The following is a 20,251-nucleotide window of genomic DNA, read 5'->3' as shown; positions in this document are numbered from 1 at the left end:
TGAGTGTGTTTCCTCGACACATTCATGTCATGTGCTCCTGACCTGTCCGTCCTCTAACAGGACAGCAAACGGACCTCCCGACACCGGTGTACAAAGCCACATTACCTGTCTCTCTGCCTGATTAGGTTGTGGGTTTTGCATCAGTTTTGATATTGGAAGTTTTCGGAGCTCTTCTCATTTGTAAGTCTTCCCATTTGAACTCACTTTCTGAGCTCTTCTCAGATCGGGCTCATAGCTCAGTGATTTGGGGGCAGAAACATCAACATGTACATGTGATGTGGTTGGTGTCTGGCCACCGCAGGCGTGACGGGGCAGCCCAGGGGTCCGGGGGGCAGTGACACCCTGTGGTGGCACCTCATGACCACGGGCCTCCAGATCCTGCTCCCGGCAGCGTGCCTGGCTCCCCCACGGGTGGTCCTCCGCCCCCGGCACTGGCTGCCTGCTTTCACCCCCATTCTCAGATGGTGCTCTGGAAATAGTTCCAGGCTCTCCCAATACACACGCACACCAAGGATGACTTTGAGTTGGTTTTATGAAAACAATCAAAAAATGAAATGCTCTCTTAGACAAATATAAGGCAGGAATATCAAAACCACAGATGTAACAGTAATACAGTTCTTGGGAAGATGCAACGAAAAAGGGAAGGAGAAAAGAATGTCTTGTGGGGGGGTCTTGGAGTATTCAGTGGAATTATAATACTATTTAGGGTTGTTTCGTAAGTTCTGGGACAGGGGACTTTAACTGCCTCCAACGGGAAGCTTGCAGGCATCCTTTCTCACTAGCCCCTCACTGCAGATGGACCCTGGCCCTCCTGGGGCACAGCTGTCCACGTGACTACCCTTGTTAGGAAATTGTTGGTGGAGGCTAGACAGTCCACTTGCGGCAAATTTTGGGACAGAAGCTGATACAACAGTGAAAAAGCAGAGAAAGTATAAAAGACAAGTAGGTGAACACTTGTATTTATGTTTTTTTCACTTGCATGTGCCTGGTGTCTCCCAGCCCTTGCTTGGTGTCTCCCAGCCCTTGCTTGGTGTGGATGCATCTGTCTGGAAGGTTATCAGAAGGTTGAGGGCATCTGTTACTTTTCCTTCAACGAGTCCACGTTAAACATTATCCTTTTGATGTTCCCATTACCTTGATGATGATGATCCCACAAATTCAGTTCCACTCGGAAACTCTACAAGACCTGCCGTGATCATAGCCGAAAGCCAAGGCAGCAGGGGATTGATGAACAGACCTAAATTTCAAAGTCAAGAGTTTTCCCTTCATCAGCTTGAAGGAACTCAGCAGAAGACTGACCAGGACGGTAACTGATTCATGATTATTCAACTTGTGTAAAGAATTAAAGTCACTTAAAAACAACAACACGACAAACAACAAAGCAACAAAGAGAAGGAAATGGCGCAAAATATTATAAGAAGTAAAAGTTTACTATGTGTTTTAGGGCCAAATAAATGTTAATGTTAATATAAAAGAACTCAGAAAGAACAAGTATTAAAAATTAACTTAAAAAACATAAGCGTATGATCAGAGTACTTTCTAAATTTGTCCATGCATTGTTTTCCTCTGGAAAAATGAACAGTCATATTCTGTGACCTGGCTTTGCTGTTTTCATACTTGTAACATGAAGGGCAGAGGCACGATTGCACACACATTTTAAGTCACTCAGATTAGGAGCAATTTTTGTGGTAAATCGACGGGGAGTTGGAAGATATTTTTGCAAATAAAGAAATTTATGCATTGGTGTCACACCAGCGGGAAGTTCACAAAAGCCCAGTTAAGCCGGATACACTGCCTGCCACGTGTGACCTGAGTCCCATGCACGATGTTGTTGGGATGCGGCTTCCTTGGTAAACTGAGCTCTGTGTCCCAGGCCCAGGCCCCCTTCCCCCGCGATGCGGTCTGTGTTTTATCACTTCTCAGCTCTTGTCTGTCCCTGCTCCAGATCCAGAGCCTCCCGTAGTCTGTGTCACCTACCGGGGAGCGGCCAAAAATCTCCACGCAGTCCTCCATGGTCTCTAAGTTCAGGCAGGAGGGGACATCCCATTCTCATTTCTGGAGAAAAGGGATGGAGATTCATTGGCCCAAGAATTGGTGATTTGTTTACCAAGGAACTGAGCACAACAGAGGTCCTACCTGGTGTGTTTAGGTAACATGATGTTACAAATATGGTTTTCAAACAGATGGAAGGAGTGATTTCAGTCTGTTGTGTACAATGTCGTCCGCGTTCGTGCCCCTTGGTTATGTTGTGGGAGTGCCCTGTGCTTCCTTATGAGGGTCTCAGTGACTTCACCGTTTTGTTTTAAGGTTGGCATTTCCAGAATCGGGGCTCGTACGGTGAGTGCAGATGTCCTATTGACTATTCTGTACCAAATTTGTTTCCGGAGTCCAGATTTCATCCATTTACTCAGTGAATTTAAAACAGAGCCTATATGTTTACCTGTGGCTTCAACCTGATTTTGACTTTGTTTCTCCAGATCTGAGCCAGCTTAATCTAGGAGATTGGAACAGTGAACTTATCCTTCACGCATGAGAGTGGATAAACACATCCTGTGCGCAAACACACAGAAACACACACACGGAGTAACGCAGGTGCTTTCATTGTAAATCCAGACGCAGAATAACCAAGAAAGTGTATTTAAATCCGATGAATTCACTTTATAATATTCAGAGTTAGTTCCAGCATTTTGCTGAATGAACACTGTGTTTTATTTTCGCTGCAAAATATTAACTAACTTGAAAATCACAACAAACAAAGTGCTCGTCTTGACAGGTTCCCGTGTACTGTTGTGTGAACAGCTCGCCGGCTTCTTTTTTTCCCCTATTTGTCGTTTGAGAGAGAGAATTTAAAATGTCCTCATCTCTAATCTTAGATCCTTAAATATTTTTGCCCCATGCAACAATTTATTTTGGAATTAAATCTGTGTGCTCTACTTATTTCGGAGTATATTTATTTTGGAATTCAATCTACGTGCTATAGAGACATCGGAAAACTGAAGATGACGGCGTCTGGGTTTGTTCAACAATCGCTACGGTTTCTTTAATCTTCAAGTCAGAAAACTGTGTTACTGACACGACTTAAGCAAATGAGCACGCAGGGGAAGATAATAGACACGAATATTTGCATGGATGTGCTATTTACATATATACAAACACAGCCACATCCACACATTCATTAAGACATTACGAGGAGCTGGTTTCACGGTGAAAATGGTGAGTATGAGACCCTCCTTGGAGCCCTTTCTACCACGGCTCTGTGTCACGGCTGTTATGGGCGCCGGCCACACTGCTGAGACGTTTCCACAGGAGGATCCCAGGCAGCAGTGAGCCCCACGGGGCCCAGAGAACATGGGCTCTGGTGCTCTGCCCACCCTCGCTGTGGACGTCCCCTTCTTCTGAGGGCCAGCATGTTGGATTCCACCCCACAGCGATGGTTCCTTTCACCCAAGAGCAGCTGATCAAGGACCCACATTCCTGGACTCCGAGGCTGGCTCTGTCACGCCTTAGCTTCCTGAAGTGGCTGCTTATCTCTTTGGGTCCCCCTCCCCTCATCCGTCAAATGAAGACGTGGTTGAGCTAATGATACCCTAGGATCCTTTTTATCTCCTGGTAAGAAGATCCCACTGATCCCACTCCAGTTGGAAGAAGAATGGTCGGTCAGGGGTGAAAATGACCCCCACTCACCCTTCCTACAATCATGCTAGTTCACGCAATTGTTAACTGGAGTGAGGGTCTTTAGAGGGCCAGGAAAGGAGGGAACAAGGCAGGATAAGGTAAAATCCACTAAAGTTCGTACCATCACATCGGGTGACAACATCATGACAAGTGATGGAGCAAAATATTCTGGACATTATTTAATCAAATCTGACGTTAGTCCGATTGTACAAGAGTAGGTCATCCACTAGAAATGTCATGGCTCATATCCTGGAGACAGGATGGTCATGAAATGGAACCTATGAATTCTCTGGTGTGCACTGAGGTAGGCATGACGTTTCTGGAAAGAGAGCACTGATAGCCTAAAGAACACTTTACGTTTCAGGAAACATCTCTGAAGGTGAGTAGGATTGTGCTTTTCTGTCCGTTATGGGCTGGACTGTTTCCCCCCAGATTCCCATGTGGAAGTCCTAACCCCCAGGACCTCAGAATGAGACTGTATTTGGAGACAGATCTTTTATTTTGTTTTGTTTTTTTAAAAGACTTTTTATTTTATATTTGAGGAAGAGAGAAAGCACAAGCAGGGGGGAGGAGTAGAGGGAAAGGGAGAAGCAGGCTCCCCACTGAGCAGGGAACCCCCTGCCCCCGCCCCCGTCAGACATGAGGCTCCATCCCAGGACCCTGGAATCATGACCCAAACTGAGGGCAGATGCCTAACTGACGGAGCCACCCAGCTGTCCCTTTAGACAGGTTCTTTAAAGAGGTGACTAAGGTAAGATGAGGTCACTGGGTGGACCCCAGTCCAGTTTGACCGGGGAGAAGGGATCAGGACACAGACACGTGCAGAGGGACAGCTGCATGAGGACACGGGGAGGGGACGGCGTCTGCACGCCCAGGAGAGACGCCTCGGGAGATTCCAACCCTGCCCAAGCCCCGACCTCGGGCTCCCGGCCTCCAAGACTGCAGGACAGTGGATGTCTGTTGCATGAGCCCCCAGGCTGGGGTGCTCTCACACACGAATACACTGTGATCTAGACTTTCCCACTAATGAGTACAAAAAGCCCCTCCTATTCTAAATTTTATCTTAAAAGTTCATTTATAGTCACCTAAATATGACAACGTACGAATACATATACACACACATATAAGGGTAGGCGATGTCTCTGCATTCGTATGTGAAACTTGAATATTTTCAGACGGAGGTGACTTTGATATTAGTGATAAGAACCCTGATCTGAGCAGTAACATTTTAGAATAGAGAGAAATGAGTCAAGGCCATTTTGGGAAACAGATCAGCTCAGCTTAAACACCCAGAGAAGAAAAGTCAAAATGAGTCAAGGGCAGTTGGACTCAGGGATTTCCTTCACCACCTGGATTAAGGATCAGACGGTTTGCTGGGGAAGAGGCGTGGACGCTAATGTCAGATTTCTGTTGGTTTCAATTTTATCACCTCCTACTTTGATTGTTTCCCTGATGTTTGAGTTTGGAAACGTTCCTAAGTCTCATTACAGATACATATTCTAGACATAATGAGAGCAGCCAGCGTCAGTGCTGCCAACGTAAGCAGACCAGGTAAGTCGGGGGCACTGACGAGTTATCTTCTGGTGCTGGAGCTTGGGTGTGGGTCTACACACACCCCCTGGCTGAAGAACAAGTACAAGACAGAAACAGAGATGGAGAGACAGAGATAAGTGCAAAGTTCTCTAACAGGTAAGAGACAAGAAAGACCAAGAAGCAAGCCACCTACATAGAAGCGAGGGACAGATTCAGTGACTCTCGTCTTCAGGACGTATTCTGCGTCCACAGTATTGGGTGGACGTGGCAGTGGGAACACCTTCAAGGGCTATTCGAGTGAGCTCTACGTCCTACTCTGTACGACCTCCAGGCAGAGAGTGCCAAGCTGCTAGATGCCATGTTGGCTTCGTGTCTCTGGCTTGGTGCTGGACTTTAGCATTACACAGACGCACGCAACACTTGTCCCTAACAATGAAGACGGAGTGACTTTTTGTGAGCCAAGAAGCAAAATGGAAGCTGAGTTCTTGGGCAGTGCCAGGAGGAGCCAGGTGTGGGCGATTCAGGGACAGACATGCATCCTCGAGGCAGGTGTGCCCCGGGGGGCAAACTGAGGCACAGGAGAGAGGCTGTAGAAGACTCAAGGGCAGAGGACATGAGCTCCTGCTGCTCGAGAAGCATCTTTGAAATTTGCATGGGCCTGAGGGTTTCACGTCACCCCATCCTCATGCATATCCACGAGCTTGCCAAGCATCAGGACAGCTGGCTGGACAAACGGTACAAATGTGCCTCCCGAGCTCTCTGGAAGGGGTTTTGTGAGCTGCGTCTTCAGCGTGGACTACAGAGAAGCCAGAGCCGGTGAGATGTGCTTTCTGACTCTTTTAGGACATTTTCAGAGCTTTTGTTACGGCTTAATGTCTGCCATTGACCATGGTGGCTGACACACAAAGTTGTCCCGTAAATGTTTGCTGCATGAAAACATTCGGATTTACATAGCAACAACTTAAAAATAAATCAGACAGCAACCTTTATAATTTGCAATCTAAATCTAATAGTTGAGTCTATGGCAACCGTGTATTGATGGTATAGGGTGAGATAGCCACTGTACGGATTTATGGGAACACGAAGCTCATCATGGTCCCCATCCCAGAAGTCACTACACACACAGAACGATGCCTGCCTCTCACACCAGCAGGTGATCCTACGTCATCATCCCAGAGACGGCTTCTGGGTTTGGTCCCATACGCTCTCGCCCATGGTTTGTTCCCTTACGTAAACTGCCACAGCTCATACGATCTGTGCACAATCCCCTTAGAAAATGCTCCTTCCTACTATAGTGTCCTGATTATTTCCTTAAGCAATTCTCATTTCAAAAACAAAATCAATTTTCTCAGTGGGTTTTAATTGAGTAGCTATTACATTTTGACATTGTGGGAGAAATAAAAATGTTCAAACCTAGAGGGGTTTATATTTTAATGAGTTAGCTTTTACACAGGAGTTTCACTTGATGTAATAAAAGAAACATAATAGAAATCCAATTTTGTAAAAAAAAAATGCAATAATACTTGGCATTAAAAAAATTCCCGTAGAACCTAGTAGTGTGTTAGGGTCATGATAGTTTTATTTTATTCTGTGCTTTGATTTTAGCTTTGTACGTGTATATCGCCGTACACAACATAAGCCCAGAGACAGGACCACGCCAACTCATGTTTCTCGTGTATTTTCAGCTCCTCGCTCCTTGACCTTAGTGCAGACGTAGTCCTTCCATCAGATACGGCCCTTGTCTGAATACACATAAAATGTTTAAGGCAAAACTGCAAAGCAAGACAAGGATGCCCCATACTTTTAAGTCGAGTGGCCTTTCTGCTTTAGAAGTACGGAGAGTGAAACGTAGGAAAGTGAGCTCTGATCAGGGCACAGGAAGGAAGAGACAGAAGTTATCCTCTCTCTGTCTCCCTGTCCCTGTCTTTCTCTCTGCAGAAAAATCTCTTCCTACCACGTGATTTTTGTTTCTCTCTTGTTTTGTGATGGGAGAGGATAGATTACTTTTATTAGTGACAAAGACAAAAATATTTATTTCACTTTGTGTGAATAAAAGGATATTTTAAAAGAATGAGGTTTTGGGACTTTAGAATTAATGAATGTTAACATCAGGACCGTAAAGCACGGTCATATACCAAGGCCGTTTTTTTACTCTCTCAAGGAGTCTGTGCTCTCAGTTTACTCAAGATTTTTGTTTTCTGTACACGATTTTATAAATGTCCATCTAAGAACATATATATGTTAGACTTTCGCTATTTCAGAGATAGATAATCTTTTAATATTTCGATATCCCTCATTTCAACAAATGCTTATGTGTCTAGTGGCCCCTTGAGCAACATCAGGGGTGAGGCACCAGCCCCCACACCGTCGAAAATCCTCATGTAACATCTGACTCCCCCAAAATCTAACTACTAAAGGCCTACTGTTGACAGGAAGCCTCACTGATAACATAAAACACATAGTTTGTATGTCGTACGTACTGAATACTGTATTCATGCAATAAAGTTAGCTAAAGAAAAGAAAATGTCATTAAGAAAGCCATACGGAAGAGAAAATACACTTAGAGTACTGCTCTGTATTTATGGGAAAAAATCTGTGTGTAGGTACAGCCGTGGAGTTCAAACCCGCATTGTTCAAGGGTCAGCGGTATCTTAAATCTCGACTGCCATCTCTCTGTATCTGCGGCGCAAACATGGGGAACCTACCCAAAAACACACAAGTGCATTTTGTTAATGACTTGAATTCTTTTTTTTTTTTTTTTGGCTTTTTAAATCTTCTTTATTTTTCAAATAGGTAATACATTCACGTGGTTCAAAAACCAAAACATATGCAAGGCTATACAGTGGAATGTCTTCTACCTGCCCTCGGCCCTCCTGTCCACACTGCAAATCCTCCCCTGCCCCTCACCCCCATAACCTCTGATCTTGGTGGCTTATGTTTCCATCCATACTTTTTTCAGGCATATACAAACAAAGACAAATGTAAAGTCTTAATTTTTCCTCTCATTTTTGCCCAAAGAGTCACATCCTGTCCATACCATGTGCTTGTATTCACTGTTCTTGTTAGTCTTCTCACATCCCTAGATAGCTTACTCGTTAAAGTCTTTTTCTTAGTCACTGCTTGGTATTCCATTACATGAATGTACATATGTTTAAGCAATCCCCTATTATGGGCATTTGGATTGTTTCTAGACCTTGTGTGTGTGTTGCTTCATGCAGGCATAAATATGTACTTGTAGAATAAATTCCCCAAAATGGAATTCTGGGGTCACAGACCATGACAGTAGCATAACCCCTCCATACAGGCAGTTACCCGACTCACGTACCACCGGCATGTAAGACCGTGCCTGCCACCAATGACTTGAATTCTATTCATTATCTACATATAAAAGCCCAAATTATAATTTAACTTCCCTACAAATTGGTTGAAAAAACTCAGGTGATTACATAAAATTATATGAACTCTCAAATTTGTTAGATCTAAAATAAGTGTCATCCTAAATGCTTAATAAGTGAACATTTCCCTGAATTTCAATCAGAACTGAATAGGCGTCCCCCTGCAGATGCTGACAGCTCGGCTGTAAGGCCCGGGCACACGCTCACTACACGGCAAGGCCACCTGCCCAGGGCGCTGCGTGTGCTCCCGGGGCTGCGTCTTTCGAGGGCTGGCAAAGTGAGGGGCCCCCCACACTTGGGGTTGTCTTGGGGTTTCTCACCAGCTACTGTTTATCCTAGCATATACCTGGGGGTATAGCAATGATTCCTATTTCAAATTTATTTTTTCTTTAGAATGGAAATAAGCATCGAGTCATTCGAATTAAAAAAAAGTATCCTTGAACCATATTTTTTGGAATTAAGAAGTCACTTCAGGTTGCAATTCTGCTAGAATCTGGGTTGTCCTTTAAAAACTTTCATCTACAGCATTAGCAGGGAGAGCTGCGGTGCTCAGAAAGATATCTTCGTGTCGATGGTTAAATATGGCCCCTTATGGTTTTATTCACCCAAGGAATAGTAAAAGGTGGTACTTTCAAATACTCGTTCAGTGAACATGCAAATCTATAAAAGTCTCCTTTTGTTTGAAGGGCGCATGTCAGATCGTCTGAGCTTGGGCACATGTGCCGCCTCCGCGCTCGGGCCCCACACAGTCTGGTGGAAAGAGAGCGCGTGTTTCCTTTAAGGACATGATGCTTTTGCAGCCCGGAGCCTAACGCAAGTCGAGCATCTGTTACGGCCAGGGTTGAGTGAACCCAGCCAGACTTGGGGTGCAGAGGAGGTCAGAATCTATTTTGCTGACATTTCTGTCATGTTTAGTAAATTGCACTTTTCCAAAAGCAATTAAACTTTTAGGAAATACTGCATTAATTTTCACGAGAGGGATCTGGGTACTTCCTATGGACTGGCAAAATCTGTTTTTGAATCAATTACTGGAGTCCTAAGCAGATGCTCTGAGCTCGTTTATTATGATTCCCAGGTCCTGCTTCTGACACAGTAGCTCCCCCACTTTTTACTGTTTTTAAGCAGAGAAGGGACTCCGCGTGGGTTTGCATTTTCGACTAGTGACAGGTCCCGTTTCGGAGAGCTGAGTCCCCTCCACCCTATTTTAATGCCCCATCTAGAAGATATATTTGAGAAACCGTGCGAGACACCGCAAAACGATGAGACAGGTCTTCCGTCTCTCAGTTGTGGGAAACAAGAATCTGGGGTTTCATCTGAAATAAATGGAGCAGCAAAGATTAATTAAATCTATAAAATTCTCCTAAGCACATCCCGGTCAAGGTATTTAAAAGAACACTTTGTATTATGTGCAAATCATTGGGAAGTGTTGGGCTATCACTCAGGTGTAAGCTTCGCTTCTGTATGGCACAGACTCCAGGAAAGAGTGGTCACTAATACATTCTGAGCAATATCAGTTTCATTCTTTTGTCCAAACGGTGAAGCAACAGTAACAGAAAGAAACCTTGTTCTCCTTCATAAATAAGTTCTCCGTGGGCGCTGTTACGAACATGCTCGGTGGGACGGATGCAGCCAGACTCAGGCTAAAGGGAGCAGGTGCTTACGCTAGAGATAAAACCTGTCCTGGTCCACCTTCTGTCTACACTGCTGGACTTCTCTCCCTAATGCCTCAGAGATTTTGATCTTCCTAGGAGTGGAGACAGAGCTGTGCCTTCCGGCTGGAGGCCAGCTCCCAGGAATCTTCACGTTGGAGCGGGATCAGCGGCTGCACACACGGCCACTCGGACGGTCCTTGCACTAGATGCTCGGCCGAGCCGACCTCAGTCCCGCACTTCAAGTGCACACAGTGAAGAGAAGCTTTTATCAGTTTGCCTCTTACGGAGTCAAAAGAAACGATCTTGAAATCTAAGGGCTACCTGAGCGTTTATAGTATATGACTCTTCCATTTTAAACATAAATGCTGCTTTTCTTTGTTTATATAAATGCTCCATTTACTGGACACTGTTTCTTAATCAAGCATCAAGTCCCCTCTTTAGCACAAACATAAAATTTATGGTACCTGTTTGCTATTTTTTGAGATTTAAAATGTAACATTAACTATTGATAGTTTTTATAATTTGAAACAGATAATAGCAAATGTGTGTGTATACACAGACACACAAATGTGTATAACGCAAAGAGGACACTTACTAGCCACTTTGTTACCAGAAACCAGATACTAATTGTATTCATTCCTCTCCAATAAAATAATAAAATGAACTTATTTTTGCTGCCTTTCATACACAATACCTGTAACTGGAATAAAAGGTGAGTAAATGCCCACAGGGTAGGAGAAGAACCAGACACTCAGATTAACTTTTTTTTCCCCAAATATTTATCATTCTTCAGAAAACAAAATGAAACAAAAAACCACCACCACCACCATCAAAAACAACAACAAAAACCCACCACCTTCTGTCTTTGCAAGTGATCAGGTTTACTTTTGGAAAAATTACAGATCTCTTAAAAAGCACATCTATCCATTTCTAGGTTGTAATTCTTTGATGTGGTTCCTGGGACCTGGATCCACTGATCAGCGTGCAGGTGAGGACAGGGGCCTCTAAGAGATGCGTTTGCCAGGATGTTACTGAGACAGAGCCAGACAAGAATCAGATACAATTGCCTTTGCACCCCCATTCCCTTCAAATAAAAGAAACAGATCAATAGAAGTATAATGGCAGAAGGGGACGTGTTGCGACCGAGGTTAGCACGCACGCAGGGACAGGGGTCCGTCACAAATTTCTGGATGTGCCCTCCTTCCTGTCTCCTAAAGCCCCACGGAGCGCATCAGACTCACACGTGGTTTAAGAATTGAATAAATGCTCCCCCTCTTTTTGAAAGTAATGTCCTTTTATTTGATAGTGGTACATTCTTAAGTGAATTATAGTATATTAATAGCTAGGAATAAACAATTCCCTTTGCCTAATGAAACATTTAACGGCATATACTTCTGTATTTCAGTAGGAGGAAAAACATTTAATTGAAGAGATGGGGTTAATTCAGGTTCACTCTACTTAGAGATACTTAACAACGTGAATTCAGACGGGGCATTGCTGGGTTGTTTTCCTTGTAACGTGGAGCCACAGGGCTAGTGCTAACACTCACGAGTTGGGATATTTTGTGAAGGACATCCGTGCTTTTCATATTTTGCTTGGCATTCACCTTTTATTTTTTTAAGTTTAAAAATGACTGTAAGAAGTGCTTCTAAAATTTTGCTTTTACCATGTGGAAATTTATCCTTTTAGAAATCTTATTTGCTAGTAATTAAGAGCCCAATTAGCCAGCGCGGCATCTATTTAGAAATAATGTATTTACATGATGGAAGAGCAGCGTAGTATAATTATTTTTGGCCTTGTGAATTATTTAGAATTGTCCACATTACAAAAACACTAACATTCATTGTCCAGCATTTTAGAAAAAGCAGCAGGCAGACCTACAAATGCTCAAATGCTGCAACTGTCTTTGCTGGGCACGCAGGTACACAGAGGCACAGCCACAAACACGGTTGTGGTTTTTAAATTGAACACTGAAGGCTCTCAGAGCGTGAGCTAGCTTTCCATGCCTCCAATAAGAAAAATACAATTTCCTTAGTCTGCATTTCCTTACATAACGCTCTTCTGGGACAGCGCTTTGGCAATCCCTGGATCACCACTATTTAGATACGGATACATGGATCTCATATTTTTATTCTAAATTCAAGTTCTCTCATCATAGCTAATGCCCTCGAAGCAATCTCAAATTACTGCTGTGACACGGGTCACTAGAAACCAAAGGTACTAACACAAATTTTAAAGAGAGAAGAGGGGGGAGAAAGCCCTACGCAATTAGATGATGGCACGCGGTTTAATCAATTTAGTTTTATCACGACATCCAGTCCTTCCTCTTGAGCTGTCAGACAGCGAGGCAAGCGGGAGCACAGGGACGCGTGGCGCCGGAGCGGGGCTGTGCCCCCAGCAGCCAGGTTGAGGTACCGTCCTGCGGTACACAGGCGGTGACAGGCGAGGAAGAGTCCCACAGCCTGCCCACCTCGTCCTTAACACAGTCTCTCTATTTCATTAATTTTTCATGGAATCCCGTTTCACAACAAGCCTGCGTCTGTCGTCCATCTGCTGCGCTGACTCTGTTACTCTGTTCCTTTTGCCAACTTTTTATCTGCATTTCACCACATTCCGCAAGCAGCCCTGCGCCTGCTCCCGCCCTCCTGTGATTCCTCAGCTTACTTTTACAGAGCAACACCTTGCATTGCTGTTTCCAAAATTCACCTCCAATTTTCTGAAACTCTGTAACCCATCATCCTGCAACAGTATCTAGATTTCAAGCATTAACTTATTTTGTTGCCAAATGCCTCAAAAAAAAAAAAAAAAGAAAGAAAGAAAGAAAGAAAGAAAGAAAGAAAGAAAGAAAGAAATAGAAAGAAAGGTCATGTGTTGATGACCAAATCCAATTTGCCAACTTAACAAATGATTGTTTATAGAGCATTTCTAATAGTTTTCTGAAGTTCCTTCCCTTTCTCTGTCTCGTGACTGACGCCCCTTGCTCAGAACCTTGCCCTGTTTACCTGTGGGAAACAGATAAATTTGAATTGGTTCCCAATCCATCTCCAAATAGGTTTGCATCAAAAGAACAGCTTTAAAAAAATTTCTAGGAACTCCAGTCACTTTTACACATTGTATGTGCTCCTGGTCGAATACTAAACATAGTTTATTTACAAAATGCATTTCATGCTGGTGCATACCTTCTTGGACAACCACACTCGTGAAAGAAAGAGCACCACAAATGCACAACACAATGTAGGTCCTAGTTTAACGATTAAAATTGCACCTATGCAATCCCTCGGACACGTTATCCGGAATGCAGCCAATGATTGAGAGATTATCTGATAAAATCGGAAGTGATTTATCTTTACACAGCGTACTGCTTCCACGAGTACCTGCCTCTTATTCCACCTGGCTGAGTTGATACTAATTTTAAATAACCTTAAATCTTTACCTTTATCATTTTGGGCAAAATGACAGATCTTTGATACCATTCATGCACCCAAGTTCTTGTCTAGTACGGGAGACGTTTCTCCAAGCGCCTAACGCAGACTCGGTTGTGCCCAATCGTCTCGCGTCGTTCCACCCAGAGCGACAGAATCAAGCACCACCTCCCCGAATCCCCCACGAGCAGTGAGCTGTGGGGGTATTTAGTAGATAAAGAAACTGCACAAACCACAAGAGCTCCCAGTGTTTTCTGACAACACGTCTCTCACATGTTACACGGCGTGTGAGCATCCCTTAGCCACCCACATGTGTACAAATTACACGGCTTCCTTCTCCTTTACGCTGTTTTTTTTTTTTTAGCTGCCTATTTTTCTCCTACTTGAAACTCAAATTTTGACATTTGTTTCACGTGTGCAAAAAATGTAAATCATTCATAAATAATTTCTACGAGGAAGTCCCAACTAAAAAGTAACATGCCGAGAAAATGCAAAAATGCATCATACTGGGTCCTGAGAAGAGAACGGGAGGAGATTGGCGGGTGGGTAGGTTTACTCCGAGCATCTTCTTTAAAGTTTATCTGGGAGACAAATGCAGGTCCCGGCTAGTTCATACCTGGAACTAAGTTTTTTTGGGTTCTTACGGGTATATACTATTCCCTGTGTGGTACAGTGGCTAAAAATACTGAGTAGAGGAAAATATTTTATTTCTGAGGCCCTGGATCCTACTTAAGACGAATGAAAGCATCGTACCAATCCCACACTTACGCTGTAGCTACAGTTTTAATTTCAAAACCTATAGATTATTTTGACAATAATAAGTGAAGTAAGAAGAAAATCACATCAAAGCCACTTTTGGAATTGGCACATAGAAAACTGACAGCCTTTCACAGCCCCGGGAGCTCAAAGTTAAGATGCATCTTCAAAAATCACCCTTGTTCATTAGAATAGGGGGACAAATGACATTAATTCTAATTTATTTATTCCCATATGAGAAGAGCCCTTTGCTTTGTGCTCACGATCAGAAGCCCCAGTTGGTACCCGACAGAGCCTTACCCAAATTCCTTCACAACCTTCGGCACACACGTGGATTTTAAATTGTGACAGAGTTTTCATAACTGGCTGAGCTTAAAAGCCGAGGCCATTCTATTCAACGGCTGTTGCTGAGATTCATGACTGGTAGATCGTAATTTAAATTCACCATTTTTCTCAGTACGAGAGAAAAACAAGGACCTATAATAACTGGGAATTACACATAAACTGACCTATTCCCAGCAAGTGCAAATAACGACTTAACGTGTCCCATAATGGCTATGTTTTCTTCTTAATTTGCCCACTTACATTTATATTATTAACTTTTCCCTAAGAAGTGAATATTTAGCAGTTTGAGTTGATTCTCCTACTAAGGTGGCTGCCGGCAGAGGCCACAGGAGACTCCCCCCCCCCCACATGTAAATCTACGAGGCGTAGAAATTATCTCACATATACTCATGAGCCTTTCCCACCTCAGTTTTTGGGTATGAAAATGAAGAGACTTGGTTTATTTGAAATAACCAAGGCATAGAAATATTTCACACAGAAATTTCACTTTGAATTGTTGTAGTTAAGTTTATAGCAAATAAAGCCTTCCTTCAGATTTCTTGTTTTTCTTTCCAAAATTGGATGCCTTCTAAGCCAGCATGGCTGACATTTAAAGGTAAGAAAAATGAATTTGGAGAAAGGCACCAACATCCGTCGGCTTGTATTTTATTTCTGTAGGATGCTGTTTTATTGTGAAATATTAGTCCATACTCTTCAATTTGAATATTTAAAATTGGCTAAACGAAGATAACGGGAAACATGAATGCTTAGAATTTACAAGATAATGTTTCCTTTCTTCCTCTCTTAAAAGTTATAGTTATTATTAAATTCTGTGACCCCCCCCCCCCAATATCATTGTCACTTTCTGTTGGCGTTGTTTTGGAAGGCACCAACAGATCTGTTCCAAGAGGACATTTTCAGGTAACAAAGTGAGCAGCCGGCATCCCTCTGGCAGTTCTGAGAGTTAAACCGGAATCACAGAATCCCCGTTCGGAAGCCCAGGGCTCTGACACTTCCCGGGAAGGTGTCAGCCACCCCTGCGTCCTGAGGTCCTGACACAAAGCCGTCAGCAGTGACTGTGTGACACTGGCATGGATATCTCCAAACCGCCTGGCTGATTCCTGTTATTGGAAGAAGCCGCGAAGGGCTCCGGGAATATTTGAGAGCAGCCAGGGAGGGCTGTGGCAGAAACTTATGTTAGGCCACTGCAAAGATGCATGTTCTCCGGGGAGGGCGAGCGACCTCCACGGTATCTAACAATGCATCCTGCAGCCGAAAACTAGAAAACCTGATAAATTTTAGTCCTGTCTGCCTCACTGTTCCATAGGGCTCTGTATTCACTCTCTCTCTCTTTTTTTAATCAGCACATTTCAAATAATAATAAGAGCTGAACTTTCTCCTGCAGACTCATTGTAAGGAGCTGCTGATCCCAAGTTCCTCTCTGGGAAAGAAAGGACAGGAGGCGCTGGAAGAATCTTTCCCCTGCTGGGTGGACTGCGTATGGGTGACGGCGGCATTTTAGGGCATTTTCCCTCAGCCCCCGTGTGGAAGCCCTGGGCTGGTGATGGAATGCACGAAGTTCGGGGCGGCGGTCCCCAGAACATCAGTGACGAGGTGCGAGCATGACAGGGAGTCGTAGCAACCTGTCATCGGCTGCTTTTTCTGTCTTTTTGGTTTGCAGGGGTTTTTTTTTGCCACTAACGAGCTGTAATGCCTATTTCTCTTTCCAGGTTTTAATTTCTGCATCTCCCCCCAGGAACAGCCCCTGCTTTCTGCAGGTCCCAGTGTTTATAAAACAGCTGGGCACCAACCAGACTAAGTAGGAACTGTCGGCCAATTTGGAAATGTGACTGCCCGCACTCTGCCCATTCCTTCCTCCAAGACCATTTGGATAGAAGAGCGGGCACCGGGTCTTGTCCCTGTTTCTGGGGCTGCTGGCTTCAGTGAGTGTTTCCTTTGGCACCGCGTGCTAATGTCGCCTCCGAGAGGGTCAGAGGCAGCGCAGGGCTGTGGAGCGCGAGTCGGGGAGGGAACTGTCCTCCGGCGAGAACGGTGCCCCCGCCGCTCCCAGCCCAGGCTTTGCTGAGCCCGCTGCTCTGGTCGCGTCCCTGTCCCCTCTGCGCTCGCAGGAGCCCCCAGCCCTTTACAAAGGGATCTGAACTCTGGCGCGCTCTCCTCTGTACCGACGCCCCACCTGCACCCCAAAGTAGAGCTGTGGAAGCAGGCGGCTCCCCCAGACACGAGTACGCGGACAAGAGTGCAGTTCGCGGAGGCAGCACAGAAAGCCACGTCCTTACCTTTCCTCTTCGACCGCCGCCGCCTCCTCCTCTTGGACTTGCATTTGAGTTGACTGCTCAGCCCTCCGGAGCCTCTGCTGGTCCCCAGGACCGATGCCATGGCTGAGACTCCGCAAGCAGAACGGGAGAGGAATCCTGTCTCCAGCAAGCTCACCTTTCCGGCTCCTGCCACCGCCGCTGCTAAACGCTTCTGCCAACCAGGGAGTGAGCTCACTTTTTAGGACTGAGCCCTCACGCGCTCCCGCCTCCTTCTCTCTAATTGTTCTCCGTCTCCAGCTGGGCTGAGAGGCCCGCGCAGCCCCGCGCCCCGTGGCTCCGCGACCCCACGCGCCGGGAAGGAAAGGTGCGCCCGGCGGGCTGGGCGCTCCCTCCCCGCTCTCCTCCTCTTCCGGGCGGCCTCTCCTGATCTGGGCTCCGAGCGCAGGGCTCCTACTTTGGCATCTCTGCTAGTTGTTTGGCAGCAACCACTTTGAAGCCAATCACGCAGGGAGCTTGTCTATTTGCTGCTGCAAAGTCTAATTAGGTCCAATCACAACTGTCTTCTGGCTCTGACATCAGCACCACCAGCCCTTTGCCTCCCCTGTCAGCTTGCAAACTCAGCTCCCATTTGGACGGATGGAGCTGTCCAGGACCTGGTGGCAAGGGGAGGAGACCGGCTGGGAGGGAGGGAACAGCGTGCAGAACCAGCTCGTCTGGGAGCAGCCTGAGGGGGCCGCTGGCAGGAGGGCTGAGCCGGGGGATTGCAGGCTTCCTGCCTCGACCACAGGACAGCGTGTCTGCTCCACACACTCAGAAGGATGCAGGGACTGTCTCCCACCAAACAGTTGTTAACTAGTTAATTCATTAGAATGCTCGTTGTGCCAAGGGGGAAATATCTCTCCAAGAAATACCGGGACCTCGCCTCCTCAGACGGGGACTAAGATTTGCGAGTCCCTGGAAGACAGCCTCTTAGGGGTATTTGTTTTTCAGAGACTGCATGTGTGTCTGTTTGCTTGTTTGTTGTTGTTGTTGTTTTCCCTTTCTATTCCTTGGCTGTTCCCTTTGCCAGAGAGATATTGCACAAAGACAGAAGTACTGGGATCTGAGTCTGATTTTTAAGGAGAGGGATTTTAATGGGTTGCTTTATTTAGGTAACAATGAAATGAACATAGGGAGGGCTTTCATCTGATGGTTTTATTGCCAACTATAACATTCAGAAGAAACAAAGTCATATTTACCAGGAAGTGGATTGCAAATTGAAATAGTTTTCAACAATTTTTTTTTCAGGGCTATCCTATTGTTTCAAGACTATACTTATGGAAAACTAAAAAATCTAATGTAAGATATAGGAAGAAAAATAACAAGGCATCATTATTATCTTATGCATTCAATCCCAAAAGCTATTAATTATAATAGTAATGGTTTGGGGGGGAAAATTCACCCTCAAAGTCATTAGCAAGAGTTATGTGTCATATGTTGATATGGAAATGGCACACAAGTATTTCTATGTTATTTATTACTTTATACATACTGTTTCCAAGCTCTTTATGGGCCTAGAAATGTCTAGATAATTTTCTTTTATAAGAAAAAATAACCTCTTAGGGAACATGGGAAACAATTAAGATGTTCAGATGTATTATGTGGTGAGCTGATGGATCAGATCTCATTTTTCATTGGTGAGAGAGAAGACATGTGATTTCAAATCCTAGCTCCCCTGCTCTGACTTTGGGCAAGTCAACGGCGCCTCAGTTTCCCCATCTGTGAAATGGGCATCACAATGGTATCAGCCTCATGGCTTCATCTACACCTGAGAATCAGTATAAACAGTACACTTTACTCTGTGATTGTTCAGTAAATTAATCCAGTAAACACTTTGGAGAGAATGAGTGTGTATCACAGGTGGGCTCAGAGAGAAGGAGCTTTAACTCTCTGGCTCATTTCAGACCGATAAATGCAGTCGAACCAGGCCTGTGCTCTGTGCCTCATTCCACACTTTCACTCCCCCAACAGCACAGCTAAACAAAGCTGCAGATGATTTGTCTCGGATGCTGGTCAAGTGCACGACTTGCCCACCTACTCTCTGCACACAAGAGATATTTGAGAGCATAAACCACACGCGGAGAAGGAGTTGGGGGGCTCTCAGACTCCCCAGCTCCCTGCAACTCCCCGGCACGGACACGAAGTTGCCCCCCTTAAAACTGGTCCCCGAGCTCAGAAGCTGAGGGAGGGTGCTTTGGGCGAGCCCTGCAAACAAGTGCACAGTCACCTTCGAGGCTGTCTGCGTCCAGCGCTGGCCTTGCTCACACCCCCAGCATCGCCGAGGCAAAGATGGTGCCCCTGAGACACGTATGCAGGACTCCTGCTGTGTTGGAGCGTGGGTACGAGAAGCAGAGAACACAGCTCCCTCTGCTTATGTGTTGCTTCCGACTTCAGTGCGGGGGGCGGTGAAATCAAAACCTGGATTTTAACACTTAGTGTAGATTCCAATTTGAAGGTTGGTTGAGATACAAATGTTGGCCAATCTTTGCCTTTCTTGAAGTTCCTCCAATGAGTGGGTGAGTGAGTTTGTTTATTTTGGTGTAGTTTTTGCAAACATGGCTTTAGAATAGAAATGTACTATTTTCTGTATTTATTTTGCATAAGATAAGGCATCATGGATGAGGCAGGAGTGCTGATAGCGCGTCTGGAAAGTCTGTCCCTCGTAGGAGGAAAGGCTTTTGAACGGGTTCATGATTACAAATATTCTAGCTCAAGGATGGCTTAAAGTGAGCCATGGCCACAATCCTCCATTCTTCCGATGAGCCTCTCTGCCTTTTGTCTGTTTCCTAGAGCACTTCGGCTCAGCTTGGCAGCCTAACGTGACAAGCAGAAGTTGGAAGGGGAGCAGGAGCCAATGTCACCCTACTGCCCATCGGGAGACGTCACTGATGTGTGTCTTCAGCCAGTCTGAGCCAGTCCCTGCAAAGAACCAGGCAGGAGCCTCCCTGGACAGCAAGGACTGCCCAGAGCCCGCTGCGGTCCCTCACTCACCTGTCGCTGGGTCGCTGCACGAGGGACGGAAGGAAGGGCTGCACAGAGCCTGGCCAGAGGGAAGCAGTTGGCCCAGAAAACTGCTTCTGTGCCACGGAAGGTGGCTCCCGTAGCGGCTGGGTGGGGTCTCCCCCCCACCTTCCATCTTTGGGCTTGCGGGAACCCTAACCGCACAGCTACTCCGTGTT

At 45.3% G+C, this 20,251-nt stretch overlaps 1 protein-coding gene across 1 annotated transcript in view; it reads right to left on the bottom strand.

Annotated features, from left to right (window-relative positions):
• The window catches only part of ADARB2 (adenosine deaminase RNA specific B2 (inactive)), a 405,873-nt gene extending 388,405 nt beyond the window's left edge, over window positions 1-17,468 (bottom strand). Inside the window, exon 1 of the mRNA XM_057304750.1 lies at window positions 17,055-17,468. Coding sequence (XP_057160733.1) covers window positions 17,055-17,154 — 100 coding nt within the window. The 5' untranslated portion in view covers window positions 17,155-17,468. The remainder of the gene's footprint in view (window positions 1-17,054) is intronic.
• Between the last annotated feature and the right edge of the window lie 2,783 nt (window positions 17,469-20,251).

This window comes from Ursus arctos, unplaced genomic scaffold (assembly GCF_023065955.2).
Source record: "Ursus arctos isolate Adak ecotype North America unplaced genomic scaffold, UrsArc2.0 scaffold_30, whole genome shotgun sequence".
Taxonomy (NCBI): domain Eukaryota; kingdom Metazoa; phylum Chordata; class Mammalia; order Carnivora; family Ursidae; genus Ursus; species Ursus arctos.
The sequence above is the reverse complement of the archived record's forward strand: the minus strand, read 5'-3'. Positions and strand labels throughout refer to the sequence as shown.